We start from the raw sequence: 15,896 nt of genomic DNA on the forward strand, positions 1-15,896 counted from the left end.
GTCACACACTGACAGTCTCGTCTCGTTCTCTGTTTTCTTCTAGTTGAGCATCCGGATAAGATGGCTAATGATCAAGGTAAGGCATTTGGCTGTGGCATTGAAACAAACTTTGATTTGAATCAGTCTCCATCAGAATAATGTCAAGACACCGCAGATGCACACCTGTGAAAGGATTCTTGATATCTTGTATACTGTTGTCATGGCGACGCATTCTGAGGCTCTTAGCATGCTTTAAATTGCATGAAACTCGACACACACAGTTGCCAGCCAGAAGACATGGGCAAAGCCTTGGAGGAGGGCCTCTATAGTGCCACCTTTTGTTTAAAGTTGGGGGTTAGTTTTACCTACAGTCACCAAACTCGGTACATATATTGTTCTCATTAAGTCGGACAACTTTCTAATTTACAGTCATTAGCTCCGACCAACCGGAAGTCCGATATTTTTGTTTGAATGTGGATTTTTTTAACCAAGCTCTCAATTTTTAACTACTGCTCCAAAGACTAAATCCAAACCAAACTTTTTCAACATGAAGTCAAGGCATTAAGGATGCTAAATTGCGGACGGATATTGGATATCGCAAATGGTTTAGCCGTGGCGAGGCAACATGTTTATGACGATAAAAGGGAAACAGGAAGTGTGTTATAACTTCTGCAAACATGGATTGAGTTTGATGAAACTTCAGCTGTGTGTTCATTGTAGGAGGCCAATCACATGGATGTGACTATTGTGAGTCAAAGTTATAGCGCCACCATCTGGCAACAGGAAGTGCTTTGAGATCGCACTATTATTTTTACCTAATTCACTTCAAACTTCATCAGAATAATGTCAAGACATGGCAGATGTAGACATGTGAAAGGATTCTTGATATCTTAAATACTGTTGCCATGGCAGCACATCAAACTTTAATAATATTCTTGGGTGTTTTTGAGGCTCTTAGCATGCTTCAAATTGCATGAAACTCGACACACAAGTCAATGTTGTTGGCCATTAGACATGGGTGAAACCTTAGAAATGGGTGGGGAGGAGGATGGACGAGGGTGGACGAGGGACTCTATAGCGCCACCTTTTGACAAAAGTGGGGGGGTTAGTTTTACCTACAATCACCAAACTTGGTACATATATTGTTCTCATTAAGCTGGACAACTTTCTAATTTACAGTCATTAGCTCCGACCAACAGGAAGTCCGATATTGGTCTGAATGTGGATTTTTTGAATAATCAGGTTCTGAGTTTTTAAATACTCCTTGTAGGAGATTTATGCATTCGCCACCGAACTCAGTCATGCACAGGTTTCCTTAAGCCGGGTGGTGGTATCGCCGGGGCTCGGGCCCGTCATCGCTGCTTGCAGCTATATTTGTTCTTGTTTTAAACACAAACTCACTTTATTTTGATGCATTTTTCATTAATCAAGACTTAATATCTTCAGTCATTTCTCTTCTCCAGTAAATGTATCTTGATTTAAGAATGTTTAGATATTTGTGCTGGAAAACAAGACAGAAACACTGAGGAGGAACATCATTTTTTTGCAGTGCACTATTGAAATATCATGATAACCAGCCTGTGAGGACATTTGATGTGTGTTCACTGAGAGAAAATACTCATAAATCGGCCAAATCATGTTTCTATTTCAATCTAATGATGTGCATAGGTTTCTGTGAGGGTTACAACAGAGAAAATATCATTAACCTGAAAGGAAAGCAATGGAAGTCTATGAAATGAGCTCACTAAAATAGACGTGTGTGTGTGTGTGTGTGTGTGTGTGTGTGTGTGTGTGTGTGTGTCACAAGTCACAAAGAGCACAAATAATTGCTTTCTCACAAAACTCCCAGCTCTAATCTCCAGCTCTCGTTCTCTTTAAACAAATTCCCTTTACAAATGGCCTTCAGACAGACGCGTCCCTCGGCCGTCCTCGGTGAATCCGCCGCCTGGTAATTCTCTCTTCTGAAAAGCCTGAATTGGAAATGGGGTTTGTTAAGAGTCCTTTGAGTGCTGTGTTGTCATAAGAAATAGCGCCTGCGATAACAGCGATGAAGAGAGGCTGACGGAGGGATGTGTGACGCTGTCATCGCATCTTTAATGAGAGTTTGGTCTTTGATTCTCAGCATTAATTAAGACGAGTCACAGCAGGAGACTCCTCACATGCTTTTAATTGACATCCAAAGAGAAACATTCACAAGCGGGAAAATCGTGTCAGAAACCTCTATATACACTACCGGTTAAAAGTTTGGAATAATTACGATTTTTTTGAAAGAAATCTCTTTTGCTTATCAAGGGTGCATTTTTTTAATTATTAATACAGTAAAAATTTGAAATATTACTACAATTTAGTATAAATCAGTATATTCATATAGAAAAATAATTATGTGAATAAACAGTATTTTAGCCTAACCTTCTCAATCAATCACGGTAATTGTCTGTGAGCTTCATCACATCAGATTTTGTCTGAGACAGTGGAAACAGAAGAAGATGTTTCTCTTTTTACCTTTTTACCAGCACATTGACCGTGTGCTGAAGAGAAACACTAAAGTAAACTGCTGCGTAGCAGTTTACTTTAGTGTTTCTCTTCAGCACACGGTCAATTACAGCAAATGAGCGAGTGTGTGTGTTCCTGCACTCATAAATCAAGGCAAACGTCCTCTGGGTTGGAGAGATTGATGTTTGACAGGTTCCTTCAGCGGTCCGACCCACGAGTCCTGCTCTACTTACCAAACACACACACACACACCTTCAGCTCATCAACGCTGTGAAGAAACTCCGAACACTCAGATTCTCCTCCAGAGCCTCGTCCACAGTTATTACACCGAGACCCGGATCATGTTCAAGTGTGTGTGAGATTCACTCCTCAAACCTTTCTGACTTCATTCTCACTGTAGTTTGGGACCTTATTATAGTTGAAGAGTTCAGGGATTATCTTCACCGCAAAAAAATGATGTTCTTCCTCAGTATTTCTGTCTCATTTTCCAGCAAAAGATATCTAAACATTCTTAAATCAAGATGCATTTACTGGAGAAGAAAAATGACTGAAGATATTAAGAAGATCAGTAGTGCTTTAGGTGTTTGACCCTGTGAAAGTGATTGATTGTTTTAATAAACCCAATCTGTTATAAGTAGATGTGTGTGTGTCTCACCCTGATCTCAGCACTTCTCTCTGTGGTCTCAGGTCGTCATGGAGACAGCGGTTACTGGCCCTCCGATAATAACCCGATCGACATGAGCAGCCTGAACGGTAAGAACACGTGCCTCATCGAATGAGCAGAACATTACTGTACAGATGCACAAACACACTTACAATCAAAGCATCTGACAGACAGACACACTATGAAATTCTAAAACAATAGATGTAGCGCTGAACACGATGACAGCCAGTATTGTGTTTGTTTGTAAAATGTTGTCATAGAAATGCTACTGAAAGAACTAATGCAAGGCACACATCATATTCTCTAACTTTCACTCTTTTATTGCAACATGAAATCAACATTGACTGTGTTCCTGAAAATCAGAACTCAAGAGTGAAAGTCTGTAGCAGTGAATGAGGAACAGTGTTTCTACTCATTAGACATTTGAGAACTGGATCACATCAGATCAGATCATGGGGAAAAACTGACATAATATTATCTCATAATTCGGCAGCAGGTTTATTAGGCTGCTGTCACTTTAAGACCTGACGCATGGACCCATTATACTGTTACACATGCGTTTTCTTTCTCAGCTGTTTACGTTCACTTAAAGGTGCAGTAAGCGATTTCTGAGAAATGCTGTTGACATTTGAAATCACCACAACAAACACGCCCCTACCAAAAGGGATCACACAATCTTAATAGCTCCGCCCCAAATTCACAGGCACCTCCCCATCATGAATAGACACACCCCCCTTCTGCTGATTGCCTCACTCTCTCCTCCCCATCATGACTGTACACGCCCCTACTGCTGATTGACTCACTCTCTCTCCTCCCCCATCAAGAGTAGACACGCCCCCTACTGCTGATTGACTCACTCTCTCCTCCCCCATCATGACTGTACACGCCCCTACTGCTGATTGACTCACTCTCTCTCCTCCCCCATCAAGAGTAGACACGCCCCCTACTGCTGATTGACTCACTCTCTCCTCCCCCCTCATGAGTGGACACACCCCCTACTGCTGATTGACTCACTCTCTCCTCCCCCCTCATGAGTAGACACGCCCCCTACTGCTGATTGACTCACTCTCTCCTCCCCCATCATCAGTAGACACACTCCCTACTGTTGATTGACTCACTCTCTCCTCCCCCCTCATGAGTGGACACACCCCCTACTGCTGATTGACTCACTCTCTCCTCCCCCCTCATGAGTGGACACACCCCCTACTGCTGATTGACTCACACTCTCCTCCCCCCTCATGAGTAGACACGCCCCCTACTGCTGATTGACTCACTCTCTCCTCCCCCATCATCAGTAGACACACTCCCTACTGTTGATTGTCTTTCACTCTCTCCTCCCCCCTCATGAGTGGACACACCCCCTACTGCTGATTGGCTCACTTTCTCTCTCCTGTCATGAGTGGATATGCCCCCTACTGCTGACTGGCTCACAGTCTCTCCTCCCCCATCATGAGTGGACACGCCCCCTACTGCTGATTGGCTACAAGTGTGTTGTGCTACTCAGTCCGATCCACTTTCAACAGCATTTCTCAGAAATTGCTTACTGCACCTTTAAAACTGACTGTGAATACGTGAATACTCTCCAAGACCGGCATTTTGACATTATTTTGTGTGTATAAGCCACAAAAAAGAACTCAATTTAGTACTGAGAGGCAGTTTTATGTGTGCAAACTTTGGGTGTGAGAACAAAATCTGAAGGAATGAGTAAAATTATGCGCAATACGTGCAATCCCATGCCGAAATTCAAGCCCTGTAACACCAACAATATTCATCTGGAGCAAATGAAAAGAGGCGTTTGTGTGTCGACTCGCTGTCGCTGAGATGAGAGAGAGAAAGAGCAGCTGGAATCTGTGGAAAAAATGAGTATTGGAAGCATTTCAGATAATTCAGTATCAATATATATCAAAAAATCTATTTTTGACAACACTACATTGCACTTAGTTTATTATTTCAGATGACTTTTTAAAAGACACGCCACTGCTGAAATACAGCAGGTGTTAATGTCGAGCCCTGCTTACTACACTCTTCACTCGGGTTCAATTCTATATAGAATGCAAGTTTTAGGCACTTGTGATCCACATAAAACACCTGGCAATCCATGTTTTCACTGTTATACGGTAGGGGGCGCTATTACGCATCTTCTGAAAGAGTACAGAGTCTCCTGATCAAAACACAGGAGAAGAAGCAGCAAAAATAAGCAAAGGAAGCATTGCTGACGCTCATGTAAAATAACACAATCATCTAAACATTAAACAGCATATAAATCACGTTACTGATGGAGGAAAGCCTTGCTTCTATACAGGTGTGACGTCATGTGAAAAATATGAATATTGGTTGTATGTATGAAGCGCCTGTAAGGTAAAAGATGTGTGTTCTGATTTCAGAGCCTCCCATTGGTCAGATGCGGCCGCCGCACGGCAGCGTGACGCCGCAGAAGAACAGCAACCTGCTGGTCATCATCGTTGTTTCCGTGGGAGCCGTTACCGTGGTCGTCGTGGTGATCGTTGCCCTGATCTGCACCCGCCGCTCGTCCGCTCAGCAGAGGAAGTGAGTTGAACTGCTCTCTCTCTCTCTCTCTCTCTGTGATGTCATATGAAGTGATGAGAAAACTCGTACCCTTGTGAAAAGAAGTGCGCTTAATCATCTTGAATGTACACTTTAAATCTTATAAGTGTATTTTTTGAAAGAAAAACTGTACCTGCAGATAATATAATATTAATTAAATAAAAGGCCACTTAAGTGCACTTAAAGAGAGACACTTTAATGACTGTTTCTTAACACTTTTAAAAAGTGCACTGTAATACTGTCAACTTGAAAGTTTTATTTTTTAAATCATTGTTTTAATAATCTTTTAAAGAAGTTCACTTATTCTGATGCTGACTATCATACTGAAGCACATGTAAAATACTTGATTATAATTTTAACTGTAGTGTGTGATTTTATGTTACTTTTAAATGTAATATATTTTAAATATACTAAATTGCAACTTCATTCCAAATGTGAAATTACATGCATATTTAAAACATGACATACAAGTTTAATTGGAAGTGACATTAAAATATATTTCAGTTTACCATAAATGTACTTGTCAGTACATTTAGACATATTTCAATGAGAGTAGAAGTAATTATGAAATTATATATAAAGATGTAATTAAGTCCCTCATAAGTGGGTCAAAAAAGCACCATTAAGTTCAACTAATTGCATTTAATATGAATTTAAACTATAATAGATTTTAATTTAATTGTATATAACATGCAGTTGAGTGTCAGAAAACATTAAAGTCACTTTATGCTTAACTGTAGGCTGATTATGGTTGGCAAGCAGCATACTGCACTAATATAATATAATATAATGTTTAGGCTATAGATTCCTTAGTGTTTTAACAGTTACTGACACACATGTGACATCATCACTGAGTGTTTCTAATGACGATGTAAACAGCTGAAGTGTGTTCTAGATAAGTGTGTGTGAGAGAGAGAGACTGTGTCTGTGTGAAGGTGAGATGCCACAAGTTCAGACCTCATTATCACCTGCCAGACACACACACACACACACACTCACACTTACTCACACACACAACAGCGTTCAGGCTAAGAGCAGCAGCCCTGCAGACAAACAACATCATTATCTTCCAAAATAAGAGCTGTTTTAATAATACTCGGTCTGTGTGTGTGTGTGTGTTTATATTACAGTGTTTATATTGACAAAACATTACATTCACATTCTTTCAGCTTTATTTCTATAGTGCAAGTTCACTGTTATAAACAGGAAAATAACAGTGTTAATGTTGTAAAACGACTTCAATTTAAGCTATAATGCAAAAGACAATAGTGTCATTAGCTCAGTTCAGTTCAAATGTGATAATTTCCCTGCAGGAAACGTGCGACACACAGCGCTGGGAAGCGGAAGGGCAGCCAGAAAGACCTGCGACCTCCTGACCTCTGGATCCACCATGAGGAGATGGAGCTGAAGAACATGGAGAAGCCCTCGAGCTCCGCCCCCTCCGGCCGTGAGTCGCCCATCCAGAGCTGCCAGGAGATGCCGCCCGTCAGCCATAGCCAATCAGAGAGCCAGATGGGCAGCAAAAGCAGCCACTCAGGTGAGACCATGTGATCTCCAGAGGCGTTCATCGATTTTGCAGTCTGTGTGTGTGTGTGTGTGTGTCAGCCGCTGAAGGTCATGTCGTTCTCATCTTCAGGTGCAGACGGGGATGAAGCTTCCAGCAGCATTTCTACGTTAGAGCGATCATTAGCCGCCCGCAGGCCAACGCGCACCAAGATGATGATTCCCATGGACTCTCAGCCCAGCAACACACGTGAGTGACACAAACATGCCTGATCATACCTATAACAATGACTATAACTATCACAATAACTAAAATGATAACTGTAACAATCACAATAACTATAACGATAACTATAACAATCACAATAACTATAACAATGACTATAACTATCACAATAACTAAAATGATAACTATAACAATTACAATAACTATAACAATAACTATAACTATAAATATAACTAAACTATAACAATCACAATAACTATAACAATGACTATAACAATCACAATAACTATAATGATAACTATAACAATCACAATCACTATAATAACTATAACAATCACAATAACGATAACTATAACAATCACAATCACTATAATAACTATAACAATCACAATAACTATAACAATGACTATAACTATCACAATAACTATAACGATAACTATAACAATCACAATAACTATAACAATGACTATAACAATCACAATAACAATAACGATAACTAACAATCACAATAACGAGAACTATAACAATCACAATAACTATAACTATAACAATCACAATAACTATAACAATGACTATAACTATCACAATAACTAAAATAACTGTAACAATCACAATAACTATGATGATAACTATAACAATCATAATAACTATAACAATCACAATCACTATAACTATAACTATAACGATAACTATAACAATCACAATAACTATAACAATGACTATAACTATCACAATAACTATAATGATAACTAACAATCACAATAACGAGAACTATAACAATCACAATAACTATAACGATAACTATAACTATAACAATCACAATAACTATAACAATGACTATAACTATCACAATAACTAAAATAACTGTAACAATCACAATAACTATGATGATAACTATAACAATCACAATAACGATAACTATAACAATCACAATCACAATCACTATAATAACTATAACAATCACAATAACTATAACTATAACAATCACAATAACGATAACTAACAATCACAATAACTAAAATAACTATAACAATTACAATAACTATAACGATAACTATAACTATAAATATAACTGAACTATAACAATCACAATAACTATAACAATCACAATAACGATAACTAATAATCACAATAACTATAACGATAACTATAACAATCACTATAACTATAACAATCACAATAACGATAACTGACTATAAATATCACAATAACTAATAACTATAACAATTACAATAACTATAACGATAACTATAACTATCACAATAACTATAACGATAACTATAACTATAACAATCACAATAACGATAACAATGACTATCACAATAACTAAAATAACTATAACAATTACAATAACTATAATAACTATAACAATTACAATAACTATAATGATAACTATAACAATTACAATAACTATAACGATAACAATCACAATAACAATAACAATGACTATCACAATAACTAAAATAACTAACAATTACAATAACTATAACGATAACTATAAAAATCATAATAACTATAACAATCATAATAACTATAAAGATGACTGTAACAATCAGAATAACTATAACAATCACAATAACTATAAAAATAACTAGCAATCACTATAACTATAACAATAGCTATAACAATCACAGTAACTATAATGAAAACATAATAACATTCAATAATTTTAACGATAACTAACAATCACAATAACTATAACGATAACTATAGCAATCACAATAACTATAACAATCGCAACAATGATAACAATAACACTAACTATAACAATAATATAATGGTAACTATAAAGATAATTATAACAATCAATATAACAATAACTACCAATATCTGTAATGATAACAACAATAACTAAAGATACGGGTGTTTAGTGTGTTTGTGTTCTGAATACTGATCATGATCAGAAACAACACAAGCACCTTATTCATAACTATATCACAGATTTACAAGAGAAACTGTGAGAAGACGAGACGGATCTCAACAATAACCCCTGAAATTACAGGCAGAAGTTGCTTTTCTGAAGCTGACTTTGCAGAAAGTCATCGTGTGATTCACATACGGAGGAAAATCAGGCAGAAATGGGAATTCCAGCAGTCAGTTGTGTGTGTCTGACCCCGCGTTACTAATCCAATTTACCCGTTTCAGCCCAAACCAGCAGACAGACCAGCGTCTCCCTGAAGGCTGTCAGATCCTGTCAGTTCCTCACACTGCAGAAAATCTTCCTCAGTGTTTCTGTCTGGTTTTCCAGCACAAATATCTAAACATTCCTAAATCAAGATACATTTACTGGAGAAGCAAAATGTGCAGCGCAGCCGAACACAGACTCACGGACGGTTTAGGAGGAGAGCGAGTGAATGTGAATATGAGCGTGTCACTTTCATTCCTTTCATAATGCAGGATGTTTTGTGGGAAGAGCTTGTTTTGTGCGGTTTGGGCGTCATGGGCTTTGATTCTTCATATGACATGATGTGAACCCTCACAGACGTCACGCACCGCTTCCTTCCTCCTCCTGAGAGACACCATTGATTCCGTCCCGTGAGCGTCTCGTCTTTGACCTCCTGCCGTGATTCTTCACCCTGCCGCATCCTGCACGGTTATTATGCACCTCCTTCCTGCTCCTCAAAACACATGAAAGAAGCTTCATCTCTGTCCTCTGGGAAAACCAGGAAAGAGGAGGAGCTTTTCGATTGATGATTGGGAAAAATGGCTATCGCTGGGAGGAAATGGAGTTTTGACAGGAAATAAGAGAGTTCAGATAGAAGTAACTGAGCGAGAGAACTAACCGCTGCATATTTAAGTTCCTCTAACGAAGTTTTCTGATGAAGAGAAACAGAATATAGACTTTCTGATATTGATATCATTTTATATATATATCTAATATTACAGTACAGCATACAATATTACAGCATTTATATAGAACGTTCCCACAGGCTTTATTTTACTCATAAATTGAAAAACCACATTATAAACCCTATAGGAAAACCTCAGTGGCGAATATGACATCTTCCCTGCTCCAACCAATAGCTGATGTTTCTTAAATATTGGTCGTTTTCTCATCAGAGCTGCTGCTGTTTATCACGTGACTCCTCAGATATAATCTCACACTGCGGATATGATTTTTCCCTCCCGCCGTCCTTCTTGATTCCCTCGCGCTCCTGGACGTTCCTCCTGACCTTCTTCTTTTGTCATCCAGATGTTGTTGACCCGTCGTGTTGTCCGGTTGGCCCGTGAACCCAAACCATGATCAGACCACACTTGACTAGATGATTTGGGAAATTAATAATTGTACATGACAGACTAAATGAGGCCTGTAAATAAATCTTTGATTGTCTTTAAATTACACCAGAGAGTAATTTAATCAGATTTACAGGTGAATATTTTGAGTAAATAACGGATGTGATTTTCCAGTGTTGTTTTAGTACCATTAATGTACTGTTATTATTATTTTGAATTATTTTTCATTTTTATATTTTCTGTTTTCATTTTAGTAATTTTGTTGTGTTTTTGTCTTTTTTAAATTCATCTATGTATTTATTAATTTTTATTTTATTTTTTTTTTATTTTAGTAATTCAACTTAATCTAAACATAAATTAGAATAGTTTTCTTGTTAACTATAGCTGAAATGAAATAAGTATATATTTTAATATCTTATTTTAAGTTAATGTTTATTTCAAGTAGCAACATTGTTTTTTATTTAACGATAATAATCGAGGTGATTATAGCAGACAGTCAAAGATCCATTTACAAATAAAAAAGTTGAAGAGTCTTGAGGAAAAACTGAAAAAATAAATAAATAAATAAATTATAAATAAGATTAAAATGAATGAGTAAATAATAAATTAGATTGAAATAAATTAATAAAAAATTAGGCAGATAAATTAGATTAAAATTAAACAACTAAATAATTAATACATTATTTGAAATATATGAGTTGAGATATATATATATATATATATATATATATATATATATATTTAGTGCATAAATTGGGTGTTTATAAAAGATCTGAAAGATGTCTGTATTTTGTAGGTATTTGTAGGTTTTCATGAAGATATTTTGTTGTTATTGTAGCTGTTATCTGCTCACTACAATGCAGGTGATTTTCTATCCTGGAACATTTGGATGCACACAATGTAGGCAAAACCTCACACACACACACACACACACACACACACACAGTTTGCAGTCAATCAGCAGTTACTCGTCTGGGGCAGTTTAGTAGATAGAAATCTCAACACTTCAGGCAATTTGTCAGTCCCGTCTCTCTCTCTCTCTCTCTCTCTCTCTCTCTCTCTCTCTCTGTCTGTCTCTCTGTGAGGTTTTCATTGTCAAGGTCAGCTCTCCTGTGCTCTTGTGAAGCTGCAGTCAGTTTTTGTGGCTCCTGCAGCATCATCATCATCATCATCATCATCACTCACATATCCTTGTGTTGTTTTGTTCAGGGTTTGTTAAATGAGATTCTGCTCCTGTAGGGATTCTGCTGTTTCCCAGTCCACAGATCGGCATTATTGAGAAGTTTAAAGCAGACTAATGGGGGTCCACATTTCCCCGGCAAGGGTCTGAATTCTAAACACTTTTCCTCTTGTAGGTGTTTAAATATTTAAACATGATTAATGATTAGAGCGAATCAGAACAGCCGGTCGCCTGAATAAACCAGGCTTCCAAAATAAACTCCACACTCTTAGAAGAACAGTTTCTATATGGAACCTTAAAGGGTTTAGTGTTTAGTTCCTGTCTCTATGAAGCCCCGCCTTCTGAAAAGCACAATGTGCTCTGATTGGTCGGCTGGAGCAGTGTGTTGTGATTGGTGTTTGGGAAATGTCCCGCCCCTTACCATAACCGCCAGTTTCAACACACTACTGACTAACTCAAGCAGGCCCCGCCCCTTTATTCTGCATATGAATTATTTAAATGAGGAATATTGTGAAGAAAACTCAAGACTACAATGGAGGTGTTTCAGGGAGTTCAGAACCCCACTGAGTGCATTCAATTCTTGTGTTTATGTTTGTGTTGTGTTCCAGCGGTGGTCAGTGCCATTCCGGTTCCCACACTGGAGAGCAGCCAGTATCCGGGAATCCTGCCGTCGCCCACCTGCGGCTTCAGCGCTCACCCAAAATTCACTCTGCGGCCGATGCCGTTCTCCACACTCACCGTGGACCGCAGTTACGCTGCCGGTAAGGCTTCTGTGTTTCTGTGCCTGCTCTAGAGGCAAAGTTAAAATTAACAAAATGAGTTTTTAGGGCATTTGAAGAATCTTTTATTTACTGTACAACTTCAGAAAATCATTTTATACAGTGCAGAAGTATTTAAGAGCAACGATTGACCAATCATATCACAGCAACACAAACAGCTGTTTCATCCGTGTGGTTTATTGATGGAGGCGTCCCTGTATAAACCAGGTTCCTCCTTGCGCTGTCTCGCTCTGTTTTGGGCTGAGCTTTAAATGAGTTTGTTAGCAGCAGAAGAAATTGATTTGATGTGGTTCTTTGGCAGCAGCTGTGAGTCTGTTTGCTTCATTGAAATAAATGACGTTTTCTAAGAAGCTCTCAGTGAGCAGCAGATGCACAAACATCTCTGAGGGAGAAAAGTTCACCGAGACTTTGAGCGTAAATGTGCACTGACGCGGATGAAATCCAAGCGCTGGAGGTCTGGGTCACAGTTAATACACCATCAACATGTATTTGCATGATTACAGCTGGAAAACTACAACCTTTGTTTCCAAAATACACATAATTTTAACAGACTTTCATGAGACCAGCATGCAAACTGCATCTGAATTAATTAGTAATTGATCAGATCAGTTCAGTTCAATAACTGTGTCAGTGTTTCATCAATTTCAGTCAATTTTGGTTCTCATCTGATGGTGTCCATGCAGTCAAATACTTAATATTAATTGTCTTTTAAACCCCAAAATATAATTTTCTTTGCGGCAGAACTCACTAAAACTCTGTCAAATGCATCACATCATTAGCTTGTCTTCACCTGTGATTGGCTGCTGTTTTTGCCTCTCATTTGCATAACGTTCGGCTGTTGTGTGTGTTTCTCAGCGATGGCAGCAGAGGGCGCCGCTCCAATGGCTCCTCAGCAACAGCAGCCTCTGATTCCCACGGCGCAGTCGGAGCCACCGGGGCCGGAAGAGATTCCCAGCCGCACCATCCCGACCGCCTGCGTGCGACCCACACACCCGCTGCGCAGCTTCACCAACCCGCTCCTGCCTCCACCCATGGGAACCATCGAACCCAAGGTCTACAGTCCCATGACAGGTAAATATTAGTGTTAGTATTCATATCAGTGTCTGCTGCTGTTCAGTACATCCGTAAATAGCAGGTTGTGCTATGAAATGGAAGTTGCGCTGGTCTTTTCTTCTCCATATATCCGAGTGAAACGCTTCACAAACAAGAACAAATGTAGGTTGGTTGTGGTTTGCTATTGGTTGATCTCATATGAGTGACAGGTTGCCCCGCCCTCGTCATCAGAGAAGAGAAGAGATGCTGCAAGAGGGAGGAGAAGATATTCTGATTCAAGATTCCAGGAACATGAATTTAAACTTTTTCTTAAGTAAGAAAATGCGAAGAAAATAGCAGTTTATTCTTAGGAATGTTTGGTGAATCTCGTGGGATGTTGTGTCTGTAGCCAGAGGGTGAGCCGGTGGAGACGTGACGGTGTAGCTGGTGCGAGTCTCTCGGTGGGAAATCAGACAGTGAATAAAGCACTTGGTTTGAGTGTTTGTGTGTGTTCCCATCGGTGGTTGTAATGTTCATCGATTGCAGACTTCATAACGATGTGGAAACGCAGTTGCTCCAGGCCTTCTCCTTCCTCAGAGGAGATCTCAGGCTCTTCTGGGCTGCAGCAGATAGTCTGAGACAGACGCAGCAGCGCATGTTTCCCCTGGAGTTAGGATTTAATTGGTTTTGCTCAAACCGTTTTGTGGATGTGGGGCTCCGACCACCCTTCGCTCCAGACACTTTTCCATTAGGCATGAGAATAGAGTCTGAATGGACACTCTTTCCGCTCACATACTCTACAAGGATCCGTTTATAGGATCCTGCAGTGAGAGCAAATGAAACATTCCAGGGATCTGATTAAAAGATTTCTCTCTGAAATCCATCAAGGAGCAGAAAAACTCAATCTGAGTCTGATCAGTAGATTGGAGAGACAGTAGATCAGTCCTAAACATCTCCGCTTGTCTGTCTGTCTATCTATCTACAACCCGAATTGTGGAAATGTTAGGACTTTTTTAAATTTGAATAAAATGGAAGCTAAAAGACTTTCAAATCACATGAGCCAATATTTTATTCACAATAGAACATAGATAACATAACAAATGTTTAAACAGAGAAATTTTACACTTTTATGCACAAAATGAGCTCATTTCAAATTTGATGCCTGCTACAGGTCTCAAAAAAGTTGGGACGGGGGGCATGTTTACCATGGTGTAGCATCTCCTCTTCTTTTCAAAACAGTGTGAAGACGTCTGGGCATCGAGGTTATGAGTTTCTGGAGTTTTGGTGTTGGAATTTGGTCCCATTCTTGCCTGATATAGGTTTCCAGCTGCTGAAGAGTTTGTGGTCGACGTATTTTTCTCTATAGGTGAAAGATCTGGACTGCAGGCAGGTCAATTCAGCACCCGGACTCTTCTACGGCGAAGCCATGCTGTTGTAATAGCTGCAGTATGTGGTTTTGCATTGTCCTGCTGAAATACACAAGGCCTTCCCTGAAATAGACGTCGTCTGGAGGGGAGCATATGTTGCTCTAAAACCTTTATATACCTTTCAGCATTCATAGTGCCTTCCAAAACATGCAAGCTGCCCATACCGTATGCACTTATGCACCTCCATACCATCAGAGATGCTGGATTTTGAACTGAACGCTGATAACACGCTGGAAGGTCTCCCTCCTCTTCAGCCTGGAGGACACGGCATTCATGATTTCCAACAAGAATGTCAAATTTGGACTCGTCTGACCCACTTTGAAACAGTCCATTTTAAATGAGCCTTGGCCCACAGGACACGACGGCGCTTCTGGACCATGTTCACATATGGCTTCCTTTTCGCATGATAGAGCTTTAGTTGGCATCTGCAGATGGCGCGGCGGATTGTGTTTACCGACAGTGGTTTCTGGAAGTATTCCTGGGCACATTTAGTAATGTCATTGACACAATCATGTCGATGAGTGATGCAGTGTCGTCTGAGGACCCGAAGACCACGGGCATCCAATAAAGGTCTTCGGCCTTGTCCCTTACGCACAGAGATTTCTCCAGTTTCTCTGAATCTTTTGATGATGTTATGCACTGTAGATGATGAGATTTGCAATTTGATGTTGAGGAACATTGTTTTAAAGTATTCCACAATCTTTCACAGCTCTGCCCATCTTTACTTCTGAGAGACTCTGCCTCTCTAAGACATCCCTTTTATAGCTAATCATGTTACAGACCTGATATCAATTAACTTAATTAGTTGCTAGAT

General features: G+C 39.2%; 1 protein-coding gene across 1 annotated transcript in view; it reads left to right on the top strand.

Moving 5' to 3' along the window:
• The window catches only part of dcc (DCC netrin 1 receptor), a 155,463-nt gene that overhangs the window by 128,306 nt on the left and 11,261 nt on the right, over positions 1-15,896 (top strand). The window contains 7 exon segments of the mRNA XM_051893077.1: positions 44-76; positions 3,160-3,225; positions 5,521-5,683; positions 7,015-7,238; positions 7,338-7,454; positions 12,453-12,605; positions 13,479-13,694. Of these exon segments, the coding sequence (XP_051749037.1) occupies positions 44-76; positions 3,160-3,225; positions 5,521-5,683; positions 7,015-7,238; positions 7,338-7,454; positions 12,453-12,605; positions 13,479-13,694 (972 nt within the window).

Source organism: Ctenopharyngodon idella, chromosome 5, assembly GCF_019924925.1.
Source record: "Ctenopharyngodon idella isolate HZGC_01 chromosome 5, HZGC01, whole genome shotgun sequence".
NCBI classification, from domain to species: domain Eukaryota; kingdom Metazoa; phylum Chordata; class Actinopteri; order Cypriniformes; family Xenocyprididae; genus Ctenopharyngodon; species Ctenopharyngodon idella.